A 26,151-nucleotide genomic window follows, 5' to 3' on the forward strand; every position below is an offset into this window, starting at 1 on the left:
ATTCCACTGGTCCTACCTTCCTATGTAGGGCTCTCATTGTCTGTATCATTAATTACCTCCCATGTGTCACGAAGGTCCACAGTATCTGCAATAACTTGCCCTTTGTCATCCATCGGTAGAATTGCATCCCCAGGCTGAAAACAGAATGAAGATTAAATAAAGATGTATTCTTTCAGAATGACCTTAATGATGCCTACATAGCATGGTCACACAGCTTTCTGGATGTTGTGATTAACTGAAGTATGTATGAGTGCTCTTGTGCATGCATGTTTCTGAAAGGAAGTCAAAGAGAAGATACAAAACTTAATTGTCTGACAGAATACAGACTACACATTACAACTGTCTGCCAAGATCCCAGAAACCCTAAAGTTCAGATAATAGAGATTTCCTCCAGTTGTGGTATATTCATCTCCCAAGCACAATGTCATTTGGAGGAAACTAGTAATTAGAACCTCAAATCAAGGAGTTTTAATTCTAATTTATAATTGTACAGCACTGACAGACTGAGTCTTTCAAATGTACTCAGCCCAGACCACTGTGAGGCGATGTCAAATGGACAAAGTCCCACAGAGCCTGGCAGTGCAATGCAAACCATCCAGGTGACCTTCAACAACACTGAGATAAGGAGTGCAAATGGGAGAGGTCCATATGCTCAGAGCTGGAAATTCTCATTGTATCTTTCAATCTGTAGGTACTTAACACCCTTGAGGACTTTAGTGTTAATCGGTCAACACCAGCAATAAAATAACAGGTCACAGGGTATTGCATTCAGCTCTTTGAGGTAGATGTAGTAATGTCATTAAGTGATATTTCTAAAAAATGGGCAATAGAACTGAAAAAGCGTTAGTGCTGGTAAAACTCAAGTAGTTAGGAAAGTCACATGATTGCAAAACCTTACTTACATCTTTCTCCACAGAAACACAGACAATCTAAGGATGTAGCTGATGTGACATATGCATTTGGTAGGTACATTGGTGAAGACATGCAGGGTACAACAAACAAAATCAAATACTTACCTTCATAGGTGTTGGAAGATGTACCAGGAAAAGATCAACATAATCCATCTGAAGTTGTTTCAGTTGTCTTTCCAGGGTTGGACGAACCAATTCTGGGCGAAAGCATGTAGCCCAAAGCTGCAGCAACAGGAACGAGTTATAATTACTGGATAATGTATTTTCACTTTTGGGGGCTAACATCAGACATCATAGTTAAGTAGTACGGGATGAATATCAGTGTACTATGAAGGATCTAATACTAAGAAGAAGAAACTAAACTCATAATTTTATTATATTTCAGGGCGTTAATAAATATCAAATTTATTTCGGCATATTGGCAATGATAAATATAACAGACTCAAAAGAGAAACAATTGTTACAAAAATTAAAAATAAGTAACCACTAAAAAGTACAGGAAAAGAAAGGCAAAAGAAAATACAATCCACTATTCTGTACAATTTGTCCTCAAGTACAACCGTGAGGGGTAATTCATATTCTAAAAACAAATCCAAGCAATATATACATACGTAGTTTCAAGCTTCAGAGAACTGAGCTGATTTACAATTTAATGTGACTTTCTACCTAAGGAAATATCACAATTTTTTTTAAATTCAGTGTTGAGTAGGCAGGAAAAATCTTACACTGTCTCTGTTTTTTGGATAGTTTCTAAAATGCAGTTATACCAGTGGAATTAGTTTTTAAAAAAAATAAAGGAACAGATATATAATGGCTCAGGAAATTCACCTAACAAATAGGAATAAGAAGAGTTTGAAAAACTGCATCTTACCGCTGTCACATTTCATAGCAAAGAAGTTATTATCTGTTATCTTTCCAGATGTGTTTATTTCACTTCAAATGGAGAAGAGACAGAGAGAGAGAGAAAGTGAGAGGAAGAGAGCAATAGAGACTGAGGGAGATGTATTGCAAGGGGGCAGATGAAGGAAAGAGACAAGAGATTTCATGTTTCTGTACACTACTTAAGTTTCCAGGGTTAGTCCAATCAAATTCAGGAGCAAAGACAAATAAGAGAGTCATTGCTTGGTCCCTCTCAAGTGTAACAAAAGGAAGGAGCATGAGAATCAGGCAGTGGGAACTTGAGTCCCAGGTGGAAAACAAAGATAGCTAAACCCAATATGTCACACCTGCCAAAAGCAAATCCTTTCTGTTTTCTCTTTCTATGATGTGCCTCTAGTATTGTAGGAAGTAAGGCATTCAAGTGGTGAAACCAATTCTTTTCATAGTATCATAGCTGAACTGACAGTGTCCTGTAGAGCCTGTACCTTGGTAGTGTAGAATATGTCCTCTCTCTTCACAGTCCCATCAGCAATCTTCTCACGAATAGCTGCACCAACCTCCTTCTCATTTTCATATGCGAATGCTGCATCTATGTGACGGAAGCCAGCCTCAATGGCTACTTTGGTGAATTCAAAAGCCTTGCTTTTTGGAGCCTGTGAAACAGGAATAAGAGAGTTGGTGATGAGTCCAACTCAAAGAGAAGCAGTGTACTTCCTCAGGCACATGTTCACCCATTGTTGATGCTGACATCACTCACATACACTTACAGTTTGACTTGTTAATAAGACTGCTCTCTAGAGACATCAGCTGAGTTCAAGTATTCCCTCTTGTCTGGAAGAACATAGGGAAATGTACATCCCATAGAACTCAGAAAGAAGTCTTATGCATTGAAAATCATTGATATGAAAATGGCCAAGAGGAGAGCATCCAATACTAGAATATAAATTCTCAGGCAATCAGAAGGAAAGAAACATTGCTAACACACACACACACACACACACACACACACACACACACACACACACACACACACACACACACACACTCACTCACTACATCATCTGTGTATCAGGTTTGACCCATAGTTGAAAATGAATCCCAGATGCATATTCTTCCCAGACTCCTGACAACTGAGATCTTCAAGTTGTCCTTCAATTTCTTTGCTATTCATTCATCAAATTCTCTTATGCAATATTTAATCTACATGCACTTACTGAATGCTTCCTTTGTGATTAACAATATCTAGACCTTGAGTTACTGCTCATTAGGCATGAATAAAAATATCTTCCTCCTTTTTATCAGGAGAAATCTGGGAAAAAGAGCAAGTCAGTCATTAAAGTGTATTGCAAAACTTGCAAAAATATTATTTACAGGACCTATTGGAAAATTTAAAGGTTTGCTGGAGGCAGATGAGAAAACAAACAGTTCACATGCTATCTACATAACAAGATATGAAAACAGAACGAAGGACAAAAGGCTGAAAATGGAAAGGCATTAGGAAATGATTCGATTTCTACACATAGGCCAGAATACAGCAGCCTGCTAAGAGACCATTGAGCAAAAATGGACTTTCAAAAAACTGAAAGATATACCTCAGCACTAGGACGTCCTGAATGGATTGAAAAATTCTTCAAATTTTACTGAAGAAGCCACAGTATTAACAAAAATAATCTAACTCTCTCATTTATTTTTAAAAATGGCTCCTAACACATTCACTTCTTCTTCACAGCCTTCATCTAGAGTCAAGCTGATGAGTACCATTTCTCTGTACCGTGAGAACAACAATCCTAATTTTCTCCAACTACTGCTCTGGTGTGAAGGATTCCCCTTCTGGTTTTTGTTTGTTTGTATGTTTGATTTTTGGCTTCCTCTATGCTAAACCTTCAGGAAAACCTCTGGATACTTATTCCCATGTGAGTGGAACTTCCTGAACTATCATTTGAAAATTTAATTTTAATTTTTTCAGATATTTATTTTTATTGGAAAATCAGATATACAGAGAGAAGGAGACACAGAGAGGAAGATATTCCATTCATGATTCATTCCCCAAGCAGCTGCAATGGCCAGAGCTGAGCCAGTCTGAAACCATGAACCCAGAGCCTCCTCCAAGTCTCCCACATGGGTGCAGGGTCCCAAGGCCTTGGGCCATCCTTGCTTGCTTTCCCAGGCCGCAAGAAGGGAGCTGGATAGCAGGAGGATCCCTCAGCATTAGATCCTGGTGTTTGCAAGGCAAGGACTTTAGCAATTAGGCCACTTTGCTGTGCCCTTAATGTAAATTTTTTAAAGGAGTCTTTAAATTATTACTCCTGTCCCTACCTGAAAGCATTTGGACTTCTAACTTGAAGTGTACACATGAATAGGAAAATATCTGTGCTTTAGCTTCAGAATATAGCTTCTATTTGAGTTGAATAATATCATAACTCATAACAATGTCTTGCCTGACTTCAAACCTTACCTAAGCTCAAGCTAATACTCTTGAGTGATTTGGTAAAACACAAGGCTGTATTGCTTGCTCAGCTTCTGAACTTCTCAACTTCCACTGGCATCCACTGATATAGTATTGAACATGGAGCTTGCATTATGGTCCAGAGTAGTAAGTACTCAAATGAGTAGTAAGTACCCAACGAGATACCCTCATCTCATATGAGAAAGCCTTCATCCAATCTCCATTTCAGACCCAGCTTCGCATTAATACAACTGGCATATAGCAGATGCTTCCTGCCACCAAGTGAGGTCTGGATATAGTTCCAGGCTCCTGATTATGCCCTGGTATACGCCCATGGTTGTCAGCCTTTGGGGAGTGAGAAGTGAATATAATATTTCTCTGGGAATACAATTTATTTCTTCTGAGTCTCCATGTATTTCTGTGGATAAAGTTGAATTGATTAATTTGTCAGTTACTAAGTACACATATCCCAAGACATCGTTTCATTGCCACATTCTAATGTAAAAAAAAGTTTGTTATCCCTATCTGATAACTGTCAAAACCAGGCCCTGGCAGATGTTAGATATTACAGGGCCAGACTATCACAATTTCCCAGCTTGCCTTTTTTAGATAAAAGCGTCAATGACCTGCCTTTTGGAGCGACAAATCAATCATTTATTAAAAGTGTCTCAATGAATTGAGGGAGTGGTGCAGCCTACTTTGAAAGTTCATAATCATTAGAATTTTGAGGTCATTTATTTTTATTAGAGAGAATATCTATTGGTTAGACTGGGGCTCAAATTGTCCTTCTGCCCTTGGAACAAAAAGTAACTGCTAAACCCATGTAGACCTTAGTTTGACTGGAGCTCACGTTTCCATCTTTAAAATTAATAACCAGATACATTGCTGAAAAAAAACAAAGTACAGGGCCCAGCGCGGTGGCGCAGTGGTTAAGGTCCTCGCCTTGCACGCCCGGGATCCCATATGGGCGCTGGTTCTATCCCAGCAGCCCCGCTTCCCTTCCAGCTCCCTGCCTGTGGCCCAGGAAAGCAGTCGAGGACGGCCCAAAGCTTTGGGACCCTGCACCCACATGGGAGACCCGGAAGAGGCTCCTGGCTTCGGACCGGCATAGCATCGGCCGTTGCGCTCACTTGGGGAGTGAATCATCGGAGGGAAGATCTTCCTCTCTGTCTCTCCTCTCTGTATATCCGCCTTTCCAATAAAAAAATAATAAAAATAAATCTTTAAAAAAAAAAACCAAAGTACAAACACAAGACCAGTGTGAGGCAAGACACAAGCCAAAACTTTCTCATTTATATTTACGCGAACCACTCAGAGATTTCAGCAATAAAGGAGTGTTGTCCTTCTCATTGTACTCTGTGCAATAAACAATCACATCCTTTGTCACGCCAACACACTGTCCGTGATTAGATTTCTAAACACTAGGAAACCCAACCCAGATTGGGTGTCCTTCAGCAATTACTTTCTTCAGTTTTTGGGTTAATCTCTAGCACTGTATCAAAGAATAATTAATTCTAGATTTCATTGCAACCTCTAAAAGACTGAAATCTGCATGCTGCTTTCCTATACAGAGTCTATGAATCTGTCTTTTGATCAACTTCAGAACTTCTGAGAAGGACAGAGAGGGAAAAATGCTGCCGCGGGATGTGAGTTCCCCACCTCACTACACCAACCTGCAATGTACCCAGGACAAAGCTCACAAAAACATTTACAAGGGTTGCTTGTAAGTTCAGATTATTATAAGTTAATGATCAAATCTGAAATTCTGTCCTTGCAATCTTTCCAGAGAGCAGAGATAGGAGAGACAAACAATTTCACAACACACACAAGGGAACATTTTAATTTTTTTTCCTGTATTGACTCAAAGTCACAGAATAGTCAATAGAAGTCAGATTTTGAAAACATTTGGAGAATGTGACTTCAATAGTGATAAAAGGCATTATTTGTAGAGTAAGTGCATGACTTATCTTCTTCAGAGTGGGAAATATGAGCAATTTTTTGTCCTATTCCAATGGCTCCATTCACTATAGCAGTGATAAACATTGGATGCAACATTTAAGACACATGCTGTGCTAGAACTATTACAATATCTGGAATATCTGTCTCTCTTTCTCTGACACCTGCTATTTGTTAGAATTTCATGTCATACTTCCTCAAGTTGGAACATAGAAGGTTCTGCTATTATGAAGTAACCTTTCCTTAGAAACTTCAATATTGTCCTGCCTCACTCCTACCAAGTATTAACTCTTTACATTCACTGTAATACTTTCTTTGGATGAGTAATTAGAACACTTAGTGAGAAATAACCTTTTGAAGCACTTTTAAGATTATGCATCTGAATGCTTCTTTCCCAAAGTTCAAACAGTGTTCCATGTTGGAAGATTGGAGGATTGAGTTTCACAAACATGTTCAGTCCCAACACACTCAGAAAGACTCCTCTGCTTCAAAGTAGACCTGTTACCTGCCATTTCCTCCAGTGCTCTGTGACCGTCAGGGATTTCCAACAGATCAGAGTGACTCTGACTGAAGGAACAGAATATCCCCAAAAGGGCAGCTTGAGCTTTCAATTAAAAATATAACAACCAGCAACAATGAATCCTCTCCTGTGAGAGTTATTGAGGAATTAACTGAGATTATGCATGCATAAGACCTAAAGATCTTAGTAAGTATTTCATACATGTTAATAATAATAATAATAATGGTAATAAACCTAAACAAATAGTTTTCCACCTCGGAATACTCAGAGTCAACCTTTGTCACATCAGTGCATAAAAAAAAAAAAATGTCTCTGACCTGGATAGAAACATGCAGAGACAGACAGAAATCAAAACAATCCCCTCCAATTACCCACACTGCAGCATGTAAGGTTTGTATCTGCTGACAACCATTGCAAAGCAGTTAACACTCAATCTCTCAGTACCCTGGAGCTTACTTATATCTCTAGGAATTATCGTGCCAAATCCAAGCATGGGCATCTGGGTGCCCATCACTCAGCTTCACAGAATGGCTATTTTTAAGATTCATCCTTCTCCAAGCTGAAATTATCTGGCTTTTTCTCCTTTCTTTTCCAATGAGTCAAGTGGAGCACTGGCCTCCAGCGTGTTGTTATGTATGGCAATCAACCAATATGGGTGGAGTGCAGCCTTCTGCACTTGGTCTAAAGTTTCACACAAGATATGACTGCTAATTAGTCTCCTATGAAATAGTGTTCACTGAATTGAGAAAGTATGCAGAATGAACTAGAAGATCCTGATCTTCAGATTCCTGGGGTACTTAAATTTTTTTTTCAATAGATTAAACCTTGATGTTCAGTCCTATCTTGAGGATTTACTTTTCTAAGGAGGTCCTTAAGACAAAAAATGTAACAAATATTTGCATACTGCTGCCACTTGGACTAGACTTTTTTTGCCATCATCACCATTCAAGAAAAAAGACAATGTGGGGAATGGAGCTCAGTCAGAGAACAAATTACGGAAAAAAATAATAAAAGCAGTCCTAGAAATATGAGATGCCCTCAAGAATAAAGACTTATGTGTCTTAAGTGTTCCTGAACATGAAGAGTTAATTCATTTACTTGAAAGGTGTATTACATGGAATAATTATTGAAATTTCCCAGATAAGAAGAAAGGAGGGAATTCAGGTACAGGAACACAGAGAACACCAATTAGACAAGAACAGAAGGCATCCTCACCCTGGGGCATCATAGTTAAGACTTCCACAGTTAAGCAAAAAGAAGAGACTTGAATGTGCAAGTGAAGAACATCCAACCTCTCATCAGAAATCCCACAGGCTAGGAGAGAATGGAGAGCCATAACAGGTTCTAAAAGAAAGGAACTGCAAACCCAGAATATTATACCAAGCCAAACATTCATTTTTACAGGAAAATGCAATAAGGCAGTTCCAAAGCAAACAGAATTTAAAGGAATCTGCTTCCACCCCAATAACCCTACAAATGATGCTTAAAGGCCTGCCACACAAACAAAATTAGAATCACACCCACATAATGAAAGAAGACAGAAATAGAGAAGATCCAAAAAAACTCACAAGGAAACTTAAATAAGGCTATAAGAAAACCTAAATTAATAAATCTGTAATAAAAAAAAGTGTAAGAACATCTATGTTATAACGACAGGATGAATCACTATCTGAGACTCATCCTGTCGTTACAGGTCTTAACTGAGAAGTGGGTTAAATCATACTAACTAGAAAAAAATTAGTGGTAACAGAAGAGTACAAAATCCACAGCAAGAAAACCCTGTCCCAGTTCTGCTTTTGAGGGCAATTCCAAGATTTTGCTGAAATTTCACCCAGGTTATAAAACAATATTCCAGTGCATTTCTCCCTCACTTTCCCTGCTTGCAATAAATCCCTTGGTTTAACACAAGTCAAATCTCGCTCAAACCTGTAATTCTTTACATAGCCTAGAGTTCTTGATCTTGGTACTTACTTCCTGGAGGCCCTTAACTTCTGTGTGACTAATACACTGTGAGTTTTCCTCTGTGGTTCTTAATAATTCTCACATATCTGTTCCCTTTGCCACACTCATTGGCCGTTCATATATAAATACTTCTCTATACATTATAGCAATGGTAGCCTCCCACATTGTCTAACAGTGCAGGTAAACAACTTAGTGCCTTGCCCTTCCAAGTCCTGTTTATAGGTATGATAAACTTACAATAATCATGTATCACCAGTTGAAATCTCTATGCTGATGGTGGAAAGTACTTGACTAGAGTGAAAGCCAACTCAAAAATCTGTGTGTGCTAGAACTGTGGCAGAGCACGTTATGGCACAACCTGTGGCACTCACATGCCATGTGGATGCCGTTTCAAATTGCAGATATTCCACATCATCCCTGCCTGACTACCTGCTAACATGCCTGAGAAAGTAGCAGAAGATGCACCCATGCTTGAGCTCCTGCCACTCATGTGGAGACCCAGAAAGAATAACGGTCTCCTGACTTGAGTCTGATCATATGCCTCAGCAGTTGCTGCTGTCTGGTGTGGGAAGCACTGATAAAGATTCTCTTTCTCTCTCTCTCTCTCTCCACCCATCTTCTCTCTCTTCCTCTTCCTCTCTCTTTTACTCCTACTCTTTCTCTCTCTCTCCCTCTCTTTTTGTTTCTCTTTCTCTCAGCCTCTTTCTGTCTCCTCTCTCTATCTTGCCCTGTTAGTCTATCTAGCACTGTCCTGTAGATAAGTAAATATAAAATTTGTTGAATCTTTATGCCATTCATAAACAGTAATAACAATCACCATGAGATCCATAAGCTGATAAGGATGTAAGTTGATACAACCACCAATCAGTTCAATTTCCTTAAGAGACCCGTGCTTGGCTATTATTACTAATGTGTTGTTTGACTTCCCCACAAGGCCTTTATATAGACTTTTGGGAAAAACATATTTAGCACCAGGATTTTTAAATCTCTTGTCTTCCTCTTTAGTAAATGGTTAGCTCTTCCACTGCTTTACTTCTCTACCTAATCTGTCATCATCATTTGGAGAAGCACTTTCAACTCCATGTGCTGAAAATCTGATTTGACACATGCCAGCTTTAACAAGCATGCAGTACATAGGAGCACACAGTAGTACAGTCTACTGCTAATCCAACTGATGCTCATCTTACTTGCTTAGATACTATTATCTCACAGTTTTCTGAAAAGATTATTTTTGAAGCTATTAAGACAAACTTTCTTCCCTTGCCATTGTAGCATACAATAATTACAACTTCCTTTGATGTTCTCTCCTTTATTTCTATTTTTTTTTAATTTTTGTCAAACTTTATTTCACATCTTTATCAAAACAATGTTTTTCCCCGTGCATGGTTTTTATTATTTACATAATATAATGGAGCATGATTATGTGCAATACCTAAATAGGAACCATTCGTACAGATCTGTAGATCTAACTCAGAACCAAGGTACCTAATATTGAAAGCAAATCTGAAGTTTTCAATGAAGTAAAAACTAGGACTGAACACTGCAATAAATCAGAAGTAGTGCCTCTTGTACATACTTAACTATTTAAAGATGAAAACAGGCACTACCACAACATTGATCTAACTATACTCATTATATATAAAAAACACAAATTTCATACAGCACAAAAAGCCTTCCATTATAACACAGAAGTGGTATTACCAGACAAGCATCAGTGAGGCATACTGCCTTTTCTAGTTGTATTAGTGTCAGGGCCAGAGCTTCCCCCACCACCACCACCTCAGACATTAGGGTGAGAGCTAGTCAACCCCCAGAAAATGACAAAGAGCCTAGCTGGTAATGCAAAAAGCAAACAGAGTTTAATGTGCCAGCATGCGGGGGTCAGATTGCACAGGCCAGCCAAGCGGATCGGACCCCGACTTAACATAAGGCTGGAGATTATATACCCCATTTTGGCTGTAACATATATCAAAGTCAACTCAAAAGTAACAAATTTAGACTTATGTGGCTCCCAGGTGCAAGCAGTCTATTCTGTTCTCACACTCACTATTTACGTTCTCACACTTATTGTTTAAGGCTCATCCTATCCTGGCACCCTTATCTTTATGGCTCCTCCAGTCTTTTTATGGCTCCTCCAGTCTTTTTATGGCTCCTCCAGTCCCTTGGACGGGGGAACTATGCCCCTGCCTTCGTGCACCTTGGTTAGATGGTAGATAAGTTCACAAAGAAACAAGGGAGACAGATTTATCGTTAAAGTGGAGCTTTCCCACAGTTCAGGCGCCTCCTGACCTAGCAAAGCAGGGCTCATTGCCACAAAGGACCTAATATTGCCTAACGCTAATATTCTAACATTCTAACATACTAACATTATACCAACACTCTAACAGTTGTTATTGTACAATGCTGTACATAGTGCAGCCCATGCAATGCACCCAAGAACACTAGAGGCCTACACCCAGGTACAGTTACTATGAAAAAGCAGCCCTCTGCTGGTGGTGTTGGATACCACTAAGATGTCTACTGCAGCCATGTTGGGGAGGATTCTCCATGCCGAAGGGCACAGTTACAGTAAGAACTGAAGTCTTGAAGGAAGTTTTAATCATTCTTTCTTGAATCAAAGCATTCAACAAAAGATGTACATGAAAATCAGCTGTTTAGATCCCTTTTCACCTTAAAAATTCAGATGCATGTTACTCAATAGAGCTGCTGTATGTGAAAGTCAAAACAGTTTTATTTTCTTCTTGTAAACAAGTTAATCCTAGTGCAGTTCAGTGCTAAACACTTTCAGCAAAGAGAAGGCAGACATCCTCTGGTGCCGGACATCAGTGTCAAAGTTCACCTCAAAACCCTGTTCCTGGCTCAGGTCTGATGTTTACCTTTTACAGAAATCATTTAGTTGACAGCTTTTAGAAGACCAATTTAACCAGGTTATGTCCGCCACCCAATACTGGGCTTAACAGAAACCAAATGATCCCTGGATGTTTTCCTGCTCCAAGAGCATGTGGAAATTAAGAGGGTGAGGTTGAAGTTTGATAGAAATAGACTATCAGTCCTTTTCTGGCGTACCGTTTTTCTACAAATATAGGCAAACACCACGAGCCGAAAGATTATACTTTAATTACATTCCCAAAAGGCAGATATGCTACAAACATGCAGAGATTTCATTAATGCTGTTTGGCATATGGCAACACCATTTTGTCCATTATTTGCGTGTATCAGTTTACTGGGTAGATTTTTCATCCAATTCTAGTCAAGGGAGAGCATATATGTACACTTTGTAGGGCTATTTCTGTCTAATTCTGCCTGTAACAAACACTCACACATCCTAGAATATCAATTATAAGACCAACAAGTATAAAGTCAAACTCTGGAGAACATCAAAGAAAAATGGCCATGCATCTGCTCTTTAATGTTTTCCCACCATATATTAAAATAAAAACAAACTTTCAGTCTCTTCACAAGTAGCACTCTATAGTCTCTGGATTTTACAGCCACAACAACTAGATTCTCTTTCCTGGTTTTCGCTGCAGCTTCTGCTTTGTAATCATAAGGAGAGTTGTGCTTGTCAGAGTAAGGATGAAGTCCACAATACAAATTCCCACATTGGCAGCAGAACCCTGGAAGGCCAACTTTCTTTCTATACATGAAACATCTGTTCTTCTTTGGCTTGGGTAACTCCGGTAACAGGTACCTACTTCTCTTCACTCTGAGAAGTACTGGACTGAGGAACGGATGGACTGGGCTGAGTGACCACCGGCTCTGACAGCTCTGCTTTGGGGTAGTTCTTCTGTCCTCTCTTGAAATGCTCATTTCTGTCATTTGCTGAGTTACTGGCAAGGCAGCCACAGGCACACTTCTTGTTTTTTCAGAGTTGCTTAAGCTAGCGACTGCTCTTTGTACAGATGCAGAATCTGAGGTAAGACTGTTGGAAACACTAGCTGTCCCACCGGGCTCATTGCCACTTATTCTGTTGTCACTGAAGGTGATCCTTGTTAGCAAACAGAACACGTTTCATTTGTCCTAGGAGTCCCATAAAAGCCACATCCTGTGCTACACAGCATGGGCCCGGGGTCTGGTTAGTCCCCTGAGCCATATTTTTTAGTTTGTGGAGCCCCTGGGAGCTAGGGGGTGGGGGTGGGGGGGAGGGAGGAGGGGAAGGAAAAGGAGAGGGGAGGGTATCTGAATGCACAAGCCAGGCTTGGCTTGCTGGAGGCCTGGTCAAGGCCTCTGGAAAAAGCCAAGCTTTCCGGGTGTTCTAGAAGTCGCAGCCACTGTGACCACAGGCCCTGAGCTGGTTGGAGCCCTTGCCGCCGCCGCCGCCGCCGCCGCCGCCGCCGCGGGGACCTGCTTTGTTCTTGCTGCAGCAAGTAGCTTCCTGGACGCACTGGAGCTGGGGTCGGTGGGAGGAGGGAGGCGAACGGGCTGGATGGCGAAGATTCGGCCTTGTGCAGACCGGAGGCCCCCTGCTAGAAGGGCGCTTGCCCGTTGTCGCCTTGCCGGGAGAAGGACAAGGGATCTCTCCGAGCCTCCGCTGGCGAGGCTGTTTGGCTTCCAGCATGCAGCAAGCAAGCAAATGAGCCAGCTAGCAAGCAAGCAAGCCTGCCGGCGGGCCTGTGGGCGACCCGCACTCCATTGCAATGATCTGTGATTATTTCTGGCTGAAACCCATGTCTGGAAGCATTGGTGAGTGAATCAGTGTGTTGAATATTATTCCTGGGCTATTATTTACCCTTATACATGGAGAGAGAAACATGCCATACCAAGATACAAATACTCACCTCACTTCACCAAGTTGGAATTTTTCTTCGACAAAAATTAGAGAAAACATTCACAATGCTTGCCTAAAATTCAGATGATTATCATTTAATCATCAAATCTGAAGCGCTGCGTTTACATTCCACCCAGAAAGCAGACTAACGTGAGGAAAATATTACATAACACACACCCAGTTATTTCCTGTAACGACTCAGTAAATCACCAAGTAAACAACAGCAGTTACACTTAGAAAGAACACTTAGAGAGTGGATAACCATGTGAAAGAGGCTTCTGGTTTGTTTGAGGACTTTGTACTGTCTGAAATTTAATGACTCTTTGCACAATTCAGCTTCTTGTAAGTAGGGACTAAGGGAGATCTTGATTCTGTTCTAATAACCCTGTTCAATAGAGTAGTAATTAACATGGCATTTTAGACACATCACATGGTTATGCTATTACAATGGTTAATTACATATTAGAGAAAGCTGTCTGACAACTATGATTTGTTAATATTTCATGCAATGGTTCCACTAATATCAGCATATTAGTCTTTACTACTATATCATAAACCCTCTCAAGGAACACCAAAATGGTTACTGTCACATTGTGACCAGTGAGTGACACTTGAAGTTTATGGCAATGAGTCTAAGGATGAGTGATTGAGCACTTGGTGAGAAATAAGTCTGCCCCACTTGTAAGGATCATGCTCCCAAGTCTTCTTTCTTTTCTTTTAAATAAGTCTTGTTTCCTAAGCGTAAAATATTAGTTGCTTTTTCATGTCAAAAGATTAAATAATTGAAATTCTCTCAGAAACACTTTCAGTACCAACATGCTCAGCAAGACTTCTCTGCTATAAAGCACACCTGTTACCTGTCATTTCTTCCTCAGCTCTTTGACAACCAGGAGCATCTAACAGAGCAGACTGACTCTGAGTGAGGCAGCAGAAAAGCACACACAGAGCAACTGGAGCTATGGTTTTTGGAAATGTAACAAATAGCAACCATGAGTGCTCACCCAGGAAAGTTGTTGGTGAATTCACTGAGAAATACATGCACAGTTAAAAACACAAGTAAGGATTTCATGCATGTTAGATAATAATAATAATAATAATCAACATCTACCCACAGTTCTCTACTTCTGAATATCCAGAGTCAACTCTTGTCACACTGATGCATAAAGAATCTCTTTGACAAAAAAAAAAGAGACAGGTAGAGAGAGAGAGAAATAGGAGCCCAGACGGTCACTTCTAATCCATCAACTTTTCCAGCATGTAAACATTACAATTTGTTAACAGCCATTCCAAGCAAATCAACACTCAGTGACTCAGCACCCCTGGGGTTTACTTACATCTCTAGGAACTATAGTGCCGAATCCAAGCCTTGGTATGTAGTGTCCATCATTCAGCTTCACAGAACGACTGAGTTTGAGATCCATCCTTCTCCACGCTGAACTAAACTGACTGTTTCTCCTTCCCTTTCCTATGAAACAACTGTAGCACAAGTCTCCAGCATGCTTTATTTACACTAATCTAAGTTGGGTGGAGCCTAACCTGCTTCCGTAGTTCAGTGAGTCATGCATGAAGTATGACAGCTATTCAGGACTTACAAAAGTTAGCTCACTGAACTGGGAAACCATGCAATTGAACTAGAAGATTCTAACCTCCAGACTCCCAAGATAGTTGTTTGTGTCTTTGTTTTCAACAAATTAAACTTTGATGCTCAGTCTTATCTTGAGGATTTGCTTTTCGGGAACACCACTTAACAGGCAAGATGTAATGAAAATTTGCATACAGCTGTCACTGAGTAAAGCTTATTTTGCCATCATCATTATTCGGTTAAGGACACGGTCTCACTGACCAACTGAGAGAAGGTCACTAGCAGCACAGAACACCAAGGACCATGAACACAAGCTGAAATATGCATCCTTCCTCTTCTTCATTCTCTAAGTGAGCATTTGGAACAAGGAACTTATGCAAAATATCCACTCATATCTGTGTGCTTTGTGATAAACACATTCTTTTTGTACCATACTAATATCCATGAGTGAATTTGTACATGCTGGCAGAGTTTGAGATATCACATGTTTTGTATCCCAAAAGTTTTGAGGATGTAGTCCATCAGGTTTAATCATGGAGAATTCACAATTTGAAAATCAGCTACCTGAGTCCTTACTCTAAGTGTAGCCATCAACATCTTTTTGCAGTCTCCTGTAGTCAGTGCCTGACTAAATGAGCACTGGGTGTGCAGGTCAGTTGAAGGTTTCTATATATACTACTACAAAAGGGTGATGAGTTTTTCTATACATTAATTTGATAACTTCCAGTAGCATAGCTAAAAATTTGACAAGAACGAAAAATATACATAATTTAGCATTTAGAGGCTCCTGTTCTACTCTTTCCACTCGCTATATTCAGAAGTATTCAGTGCACACTCCACCAGTCTAGACCACACTGAAACAATTCTGAACTGAATAACCTGGAATACAAAGTGCACTAGGATATTCTACATGCAAATCAGCAGTTGCCAAAGGCCAAAACACAAGGCTACAGATAGCCTCACATGGTAAAGGAGCTCACAGATGTTGCATGCTCACTGAGCAATCACTTTCTCCTGCTCCCTGCTGTTTTAAGGATCTGCAAGGAAACAGTTCATTGTCAAAGTACTTGGATCCCTGCCACCCACACAGGAAGCCAACATTCAGTTCCAAGTTTCTGGATTTGCTCTGTCACTGACCCATCTCTCTCTCTCCATTTCAAATGAGTCAAAATAAATTTATAAAAGGCTAGACATCCTCACTTCTCCTCTGCCTCCCTCTGCTTCCCTTTGCCTCTGAGTAATACACACCTCATTGGAGCAGGAGACATGAAATAGAGATATTTTCTTCCTTTCCTTCATTCATGTCCTGCAATGCCCACATTTGCAAACTATTCTGAAAACCTACATGTCTGAATATGCAAGTGAGAACATAGTCAACTTCAATTTTATCTTTTCAAAGTAGATATATAGACTCATTTTTTGAGAAGTGGAATTAGAGAGTAGTCAAATAGACCAGGACTTGAATTCTGCTCATGTTCTTACAAATGTGTCATGTATATTGGTTGCTTAATGTAAATGTCATGTCATTTTCTTCTCTGTAAGATGGATATAAACCTACTGTAATGAAACTTAAGACTTGAGTGAGTCAGCATTTTTAAAGGATCAGGAGTCATTTCTCTTTCTTCTCCAATTATCAAATATGATCCTGAGGCATATGCTGTGGAATATCAGTACTTAAAAACCCATTATTAAATCTGAAGATGAATCTCTCATATTATGTGCCATGGAGTTATAATTTTGGCCCATTTGTATTTAAAATGTAAAATTAATGTGATTACAAGTAGTATGCAGAAAACAAATGAGCACTAATATTTGATTCTTTAAGTTACACAAATGTCTCAGAGATTGTATTGATCTCTACAGAAATGATTGCTTTTCAGACTTTAGAAAGTTATGTGTAATGTATTTATTTCAACTCAAGTTTTAGTGGTTTCAAGCACTCAAAATGACTTTAAATAAAATACTCATTTAGATAACTAAACTCACAAATCCTTATACTAAATTTCAAATAAAGCCTTCCTCAACACTCAGTAGACTGAGGAACAGAAAAAAAAAAACAACTCTTCAGTTTGGACCTCCTATAACACATATGCTAGGCAATAAAACCAGAAATTCTTTGACTGGATGAAGATATTTCTTGATATTACCAGATAGGGAACATGCCTTTCATTTCATTCCAAGGAATTTATGCCTCTATACAAAGATTTGTGTGTCATATAAACTTTTAGGAAAACAATGGGATAAGGACAATCAGTATCTCACTCTACTAAATGTGTGTATAAAAAAGAATCCATGGAGAATTTTCTACTAACACCTTCTTATTCACATCCCACAACTAAAGATTTATTTCTTATGTACTTTGTAGTCTACTTGATTCCTTATCTTTTAATTCATTTTAATTTAGCATTGAACTTTAAAATAGCATCTGGAGCACAAAGCACATTACAGTTTTGGTGAGTATATAAATGACGATTTATATAACGATTACCAACACAAACATAGATGGATGAGTAAGTGACTTAAAACGAGTATTTAATGTAGCAGGTAAGAAGCCCAAGCCCGTATGTGAACACTTGGAATAACAGCAGGGCTCTGTTCCCAGGAACAGCCAGTGCTAATGCACAATGGTATGGACATTGTGTTGTGCAGTAAGCAGTCCTTGCCAGAAATTTAAGACTCTTGGCTGGAGTTCCTGGCTCCTGGGAATGTGCAAGAAGCCAGTATATGGCTCTGCCTGTCTCTATATTGCTCCTTGTCTATCACATTGCCTTACTAATAAAACATAATTTCTAGAAGAAATAAGAAAATACAAATAAAACAGAATTCTATCTGTAAGAAAATCAAGGGTGTAAATGCTCCAGAACTGTAATATTTCTCTGTGACAGACAATAATTTACTGTTATCCTCTATAATTTATTGCTTTTCCCCAAAAACCTAACATATATTTTACTAATAGTTTTGTAAAAACAAAGAAAATAGACATTTTTATAGTTAAAATTTTATTACTTCCTATGACAAAGGCATCCACCAGAGATACAGACACTACTGATTAGTCACACCAAGGAAAGACAGATACTCTCCGCAATGTTTCAAAGGCAAATATTCCAGATCAACATTCCAAACTTCACGATCAGTATTCTTCATTAAATGGATAATTAGGGTGATTAGCAGCACTGAAAGAAAATAAGTGATATTAATTTAAGTTTCTGTATTGCAGGGTGGGTTACTAAATAATTCAGCTAAAATATTGTAAAAGCCATATTCATAAATATAAATTCTGATTCAACACAAGTGCTCATATATCTAAGCTCTATGATGGTGTGCAAATTTCTCTTGCATACCTATTCCAACAAATCAAGGTGGCATACAGATTCATTGATATTGCAAATGCTAAGAAATGGAGCAAAAATGTTAGGGTCAAGTCACGCTGAGATGCAGTTTTTGTGCTTAGATCAAGAGAATGGTGGCAGAAACAGCTTTGTTGTTCATTCCCATTCATTCAGTCAGTCCTCTGATAGTGGGCATCCTCAATGATATATGCTCCTCCTTTAAGGATTTATCTATTGAGTACACAAACTGCCACTCTACTTACCTGATCTACAAGCATTTCTACCCTACCCTTACTAATAAACTTACTAACATAAGTTAGGGACAACTCTGCTTAGCATTTAAGGCTCTGTCCCACCAATATCACAAAAAAAAAATTGTTTAATAACACTCTGTGGCTTGAAAATTCAAATTTTGCTAATAAAAATTAGGAAGTAATGCTTATGGCTCAAAGATTTGGCTCCTTACCACATACAGGAGAGTTATACTGGTTTCCTAGCTCCAAAATCTGGCCTTAGACAGTCACACCAGCAGTTATCTCTCACACATAGATGCATGATAGCTCATGTAATTTAGAAATCAGCATTACAATTTGTATATTTCCCATTTTCCTTCTTCCTTTTTGTGAAAATTGTCTTACTTAATTAAATCCCAACAATAACTACAAAGTGAATAGTTCTGTGAAAGCATTTTGTTATGAAAACATATTCAGGCCCTGGCAAGGTAGCCTAGTGGCTAAAGTCCTTAACTTGCACACATCAGGGAACCCTTATGGGCAATGATTAATTTCTGGGTGCCCAGCATCGCATTCCGATTATTCTCAGGTTTTGATCTCTTAAAATGTTACTGTTAAGAAAATAGGAATAACTGTAATATAGGACAAACTGCTCCTGTGAAATAATGCTATGCAGTTTTAATCTTTATTCTCTTTATTTTAGTTTATTTGATTGATCAATTCCTTTTCAAAAGCTATTATTAACTGTTTCTTTCGTCTCAGACCACAAGCCCTTCCATGGCCAACTGCAATATTGGCTCTATGAGTCAGTCCTGAGATAGTTCAGTGGAATGATGGCTTTATGACTAAAAAGAAATTCAAGGGATGTCATCACTCCCTAAGACTGATGGACAAACATTACACATGAATAACGCTTGATTTCAGGATTCATGGAAATACCAGTGCATCTTCTCTTGGTATATGCACTCCTGGACTAATTAGATTCATGATCTGTTCACTATTCACCTTGGGAGATAAAATCACTGGGGACCTGAGAGTTAGATGAGGGTAAGAAGGCTAAGGAAGAGATCATTTTGGAAGGACTGGAGGCAAGGGAATACCACATCTGGGAGAAACACCACTAGACTCTTAAGTTAGAAAGTACAGAGAGGGGTCACTAAGACATTCCTATGAAACATTGATATTTGCTTTTAAGGATCTACCCTCCTTAGAAAGCTATTCTACTTTGGCTGAATATATCCAGAAAGGAAAATCAGGTCCATTTATTACTACATATGCATTACTATGTGCTCTTTCATCTTTAATATGCATTATAGTTAGATCATTTTGGAGAATTAAAATGTATTAGGAGTTTTAAGCCCTGTGCTTTCTGTGTCTAATGGGCAGAGGTCCCTGAACAAAGTGCCTGTGGCACAGATGGGAAACAATGTGGGGATTTGCAATGATGCAAGCCTTGGCAGTTTTGCTTATGATCTGTCTTGAGTTATAAGCCTCATCTTTGAATCAGAGAGGAATTTTTTCTTGAAATGTCTATAGAAAAGATGCTGGTTCATAGTTATTCTTTAGGCCAGATCTGTCTTCCTTGCTCTGGGATGAATTATTCTCAATTGAGCATTTGTGCAACAATGAACAGCTTGTGTAAAACATATTTGTGTCACTTACTATTGTAATGTAGTGTACCGGAGATTTTTATTGATTCCATCAATGTCTTTCATGTCCTCCGCAGTCAATTCAAATTCAAAAATCTGAAGGGATGAAAGAACCATGTTAAGATGTCTCCATAGAAGTTCCTTCTAAGTGGTAATGAGAAGGTTTCTGACTACAACAGTGATAATGATGTCCTTGGAGAAAGCATTTCCATCCTCTTTTTCCAGGTAAACTCAGCCTGAGATCTCTTATGTGTGATATCTGCTACTTGTGCTTTGAGACATATCATTTATAACCTCCCTGTCTTGCTGTGTAGAAAAAGCAGTTTTCCCCAATGTTGCAATGTTACTACATCTTTGAACACAGCAAAGATGATCCTTTCCATTCCCTTCAACTTGACCTGGCCTTTATTGGAAACATACCAGGGAGGACACAACAATGTTTCCTCAAGAATCTGTTGGCTTTATTGAGAAGCATTGCTTGTGCAACACTTTGACACTATTGTTCCTTCACGTCACTCCTTCCAATGTCCATTTGCAAGATGCTTGCTCTTTCATGCTATTGAATTGTTATTACAGACACATATGTTATATTTGAGAATTCCTACTTTTGAAAAAATGTCTCTCAGTAAAGTCCAACCTTGATTTTATTTGTATTATGTACCCACTTAATAAAAAGAGCAGTGACCATAATTCTACAGATATAGATATAGATAGTTTAATTTAAAAACATATATTCAATTAAATTATGAATTATATAATTTATGTATATGTATATAAAATATAGAAGCACTGTATATGTAATAATATGCAATATTATTAATACTCTGCATTATCCATTATTATGGTATATCATGCTATATTATTATTGATATAGTATTGATACAAATTCCATTTATAATATAATACATCATATGTTATATATTGTATATCATATAATACATTATAAAAATTGTGTGATATGCTATATAACATATAGTATGCTAGATAAACTAGTATATTATATCATATATGTGTTATATAGATATATAATGAAGATATGCTACATATATTATATAATAAAGATACATTTATTGCCACGTATAGATTACATATAAGAATACTGAACATTGTATCTATCTTTCTGCATGTAGCTATTAATTAATTCTCTTTTCTCTTTCCTCTCATTTATATATATTCATTTATGTATTATTTATATCATTAATTCCCTCACTTGTGTTATGTATCTAACTAACAAATCACTTATTTGTTGATTCTACATTTTCAAAATGAGCTCCAGAATTTTTATGGCTGTCATAGTAAAATATTTTACCAGACAAGTCAAATACACAAAATAAAATTATTTTCCACAATGTTTTTAATGACATTTGCTTGGTGAATTTCTCCTAAGATTATTAGTTCAATTCATACTTCAGGGAGTCATACAAATACATTTTAAATAATATGCTTTTGGCACCATTTTCAAAATATTAAACTGATTTGCAAGAGTTTACCTGTAATTTTAACTTTTAGAAGAGTTATCAACATTTTTAATAGACTAAAAGCAAAATTACGACATTTTCTTGATCTAATGTCTGAATGTGTATACAGAAACATTTGCATGTATCTAGTTTCCTTCTTAACAAACTGTCTTTCAGGAAAAAGATGATAAAATAGAGGGAGTTATTTCATTGAGAAGATAAATGGAACAGAACAACAAACTCCTGATGTTAGCCCACACATGTAAGGGCATATAATCTTCAATAAGAGAACTGAAAATAACACAAGGCAAAAGCTTGGTCTTTTCACCAAATGCTATTGGGACAATTGGATACCAGTTTGCACATTTAAAAGCCAGTTCATGAACATTTCTATTAATACAAAAATCAGTTCTAATTTTGCAAGGACAAAATCTACACCCAAAAACCATCAAACTGTTACAGGGAAATATAGGGGGCACTCTGCAAGATAAACATAAGTAAAGAATTTTTAGAATAATCACCAAAAGCAGAGGCAGTCAGAGCCAAAACAAACAAATAGGACTACACCAAATTACACAGCCTCAGTACAGCAAAGGGAATAATACATAAAGCTAAAACAGTCAAAAGAATGGTAGAAAAATAATTGCACAGTGCAAACTGATTTGGACTAATATCTAGAAATAACAAAGAGCATCAAAAGTTCAAAGACAACAAATCAAACACCATGTGAAGAAATGGAAGAAGGAAATACCACACATTTTCAAAAATACAAATTCAAATAGTGAACAGATTTATGAAAAATGCCTCAATCTCCCTAGCTCCAGAGAAATCAAATAAGTGCCACAATGAGATTTCACCTAAATTTAGTGATATTGGCTAAATTGGGAAATCTAATATATTCCTGGCATTAATTTGCGATAAAGAAACTAATTTTCACTGTTGCTGTGAATGTAGCTTAACTCAGCCATTATGGAAGTCAGTATAGGGAATGCTAACATGATTGAAAATTGATGCACCATGGGACCCAACCACCCACCCCTAGGAATATATATGAATATATGTAGCTATACTTATACATGAAACCTGCATATGCAAAAGCAGCTTAAAACCCCGTATTTATTGCACTGCAAGTCAACAAAGACATAAACAACCCAAAAGTTCAATCGATCTACTCCACGGCATACTTCTGAGCCATGAAAAAGAAGAAAATTCTGCCATTTGAAGCAAAATAGTCCAAACTGGAGACCTTAGACTAACTAAAATAAGACAGTCCCAAAGGACAAATATCATGCATGTTCTCCATGTTATAAGGCAACCTTCACGCAAAATACAAAACAAATAGATATACAGGTAAACACATATATGCAAATATTCAATTAGGGGGACTGTATAATGGCAACCAGGAAGTGAAACTGCATTGTAGCAGGCATCTCTACTTCCAAAAAGGAATTCACACTGAAACAGTTAAGTACACCTGGACAGTAGAACTAGATTCTCCACTTTTACCTTTGCCTACAGTGTCATGACATATTAAAAAGTTATAATGTTAAATATGCAACTGTTACTAAAAACTATACTACTGTGATAATGAGGAGGATGAATGGTGAGCCTGGAAAAAAAATCATCAGAGTTCAGTAAAAACTAATCCTATACAACCTTGAGCACAAGTAAGAGTTCAGATGGGAAAGTTGAAGACCCAAGACCCTTAAAAAATTTACTATATGGAAGAACTCAAAAAACACAGTAACAAAAATTCAAAATTGAAATAAGATTGTTGTCACAGAATTAGTGAGGCATCAACCTAGGTTTGAGACAATACTTTATGATGACTATTTTGGTGTTCTCTTTCTACCCTAGCAATCTGCCCTCATAGTACCCTGGGGAGAGATGCATGACGAATCTGAGATGTGCCACAAGCTCTCATCCAGAAGTTGCAGTTTGCAAGCACACTACTTGAGAGACACAGCTCAGTCTTTACCTGCATGTTCTCTTTGATTCTCTTCTCATTGAAGCTTTTGGCCAGGACCACCACCCCACGCTGCAGGAGGTAGCGCAGAGCAACCTGACCTGGTGTTCGGTTACGTTTCTTGGCAATGGCTTTCAGCACTGGGTCTTCCAGGAGAACCGGACTGTTCTGATCAACCCTAGGGTGAAAATACACACAGATACAAAGCATACAAGAGGGAAAATTTAGAGTGCGTTGACCACTTCACTTAAATTGCCTCGAGAATTGGCAGGAATAGGTACAATATGGTATAGTTAGAAAACAGTTTCACAAGAATTCATGTGATTCATTTGCTTGGCAGCAACTAGAACCAATTGCACATCAAAGGTTAATAGATCATTATAATATGTATGCCCATAGTGTAAACTTTTGCAGCATTGTAATGATCCCCTATGTGTTGTGGCTATTCTTTAATATCTACTTCCAAAATACACAATGGATGTCTGGAATCACAGATTTTACTGAATTACAAATGCTTATAAAGCAAGATAGAGCTAGAAATATAGTTTTTTTTTTATATACACATGCACAAACCTAATATCTCTTATATTGTCTTTATGTATTATCATGCATGTTAGCTACCACTTTTGCATGCAGAGGTGGAACAGCAAAACTAGCAGACATTTGTTGTTTCTATATTGCAAATTACATCAGGGAATTCATTCTTAAAGAAGATTGCAATATCAGAATATTATTTTTCCTTTCCTTGCTAAGCATAAAGCTTTTTACAAGTTTACCTAAAGGAAACAATTCATAGGTCCACTTGGACAAATATAAATTTCAGCATCATTACTATTGTCCTTGTAGATCATTATAAGTCAAATAGGAATGATGGAAAGACAAGTACTCAGTGTAAAGACACTTGACTTGATTACCTAGACAAATATTAAATGACCATTGGGTAGATCCTATAATGTCAGTACTCAAAGAAAAAGGAGGAGTACCAGATTTCATTACTCAGAATAATACACAATGTAAAAACTCAGGGACAGGCATTGTGAAACACTGGGATAAGTCATCTCTTGAAATATGCATATCCTTTATTAAATGTGCCTGCTTTGAGCCAGCCACTAGATGGTAGCCTAATACTTGGGCTCCAGCAACCCATTTCAGTAACTTGGGAACAGTCACTGCCTCTGAGCTTCAGTCTGGCCTAGCTCAATGTTTCTCTCTTCCTCTCTCTCTCCTAATTTCTTTTCTAACAATGAATAAATACTTACGAATAAATACACCAAATTACTTATTTTAGAATCATCCACTTAGTATTTGACCACTATCCACTTAGCAACAAATAAGGGAGAATTTTTGTAAAATAGAAAGAACTACAGATCCTTGTGACTATTTCCATGAATTTCACTGAATTTCTGCACAACAGAAATTGAAAACAAGATCGTATATAAAACTGCTTTCATATAATGTACCAATGAAGGAAAACTTAATCTGAAGTGACAAAAATACCAGAAAACTGCTGCTCTGTTGCAGAGTTGAGATTCATTTCCCACTTCCTGTCTCTGACCAGCCATTCTGCTATTGTGGGTGTTTGGAGAGTGACCAAGAGGTGGAAATTCAGTCCATCTGTCTGGAACTTTCTTTGAATCATAAACATACAATGCCGATAGCGCAGTGTGGTAAGTCACTGCTTTGGACGCCTTCCATATCCTATTGCTGAACAAATCCAGGCTGCTCTGCTCCTGAGTGAGAATCATGTGTATGCATCTAGGAAAGCAGAACATAAGAGCTCATGTACTGTGATCCCTGACACCCATGTGGGAGATCCAAATGGACTCTTGACTCCTGGTGTTGGACTGTGTAGCATATGAGAGGATTTGAGGTGTGAAAGAGCAGATGAAATTTTTCTCTGAGTGTGTTTCGTTCTACCTCACTCTTCCTCTCTCTGTTTCTCTGTGTTTGGAAACACTGAACCACAGTGTTTGTACATTGGAATTGCACCACACTATCTTCCACTTATATTTTAAGTTTTATCTTGTCTCATTATCAATAGAATTGCAGCACAGGTTAACTCTTTCATATTCTCCTTACCAGCTTGGATCTCTTTGTGACCCCAAGGCGCTGTAAGCAACAAGAGCAATGTCCTTGGACTTGCAGTACTCCAGAAGCTTGCTCTGGTTCAGGTAAGCATGACATTCCACCTGTAACAAACATGTCAAGAGCAAATGATATTAGAATACATGAGCCAGCATCACAGGAAACATGTAAACTGCTTGAGGGAACTGTAACCTAAAAGCCAATCTCTCTGTTTACATCCGTCTCTACTTATAACTACATTAGTGTTTGTACTGCATCATTAAGCATATTATTTCCCTATGAACCTTCTGATTATCTCCTATTCTCAGAAGATGCCAAATGAATGAAACAAATTTATTCTTATTTTTTTGTTTTATTAATGTAAATATCATTTTCTGCTAATATAATTTTTTTTGTTTGCATGAGTGA

At 38.1% G+C, this 26,151-nt stretch overlaps 1 protein-coding gene and 1 pseudogene across 5 annotated transcripts in view; both read right to left on the reverse strand.

The window, feature by feature from the left end:
- LOC121167473 (aldo-keto reductase family 1 member C15-like) overlaps window positions 1–26,151 on the reverse strand; it is a 111,164-nt gene that overhangs the window by 76,527 nt on the left and 8,486 nt on the right. The window contains exons 2-5 of one of the 5 annotated variants that reach the window (XM_040996901.1): window positions 14,777–14,807; window positions 2,276–2,443; window positions 1,017–1,133; window positions 57–134 (exon numbers count right to left, since the gene is read on the reverse strand). In XM_040996901.1, the coding sequence (XP_040852835.1) occupies window positions 57–134; window positions 1,017–1,133; window positions 2,276–2,443; window positions 14,777–14,807 (394 nt within the window). Of the gene's footprint in view, window positions 1–56; window positions 135–1,016; window positions 1,134–2,275; window positions 2,446–7,174; window positions 7,224–14,776; window positions 14,965–18,005; window positions 18,198–20,248; window positions 20,332–23,670; window positions 23,837–25,737; window positions 25,848–26,151 lie in introns of those variants that run through there. The other 4 variants (XM_040996903.1, XM_040996899.1, XM_040996908.1 and 1 more) reach the window with 4 other exon arrangements.
- LOC121167484 lies at window positions 12,031–12,767 on the reverse strand (annotated as a pseudogene).

The sequence above is a fragment of the Ochotona curzoniae genome, unplaced genomic scaffold (genome assembly GCF_017591425.1).
Source record: "Ochotona curzoniae isolate NIBS_2020 unplaced genomic scaffold, NIBS_Ocur_1.0 patch374, whole genome shotgun sequence".
NCBI classification, from domain to species: domain Eukaryota; kingdom Metazoa; phylum Chordata; class Mammalia; order Lagomorpha; family Ochotonidae; genus Ochotona; species Ochotona curzoniae.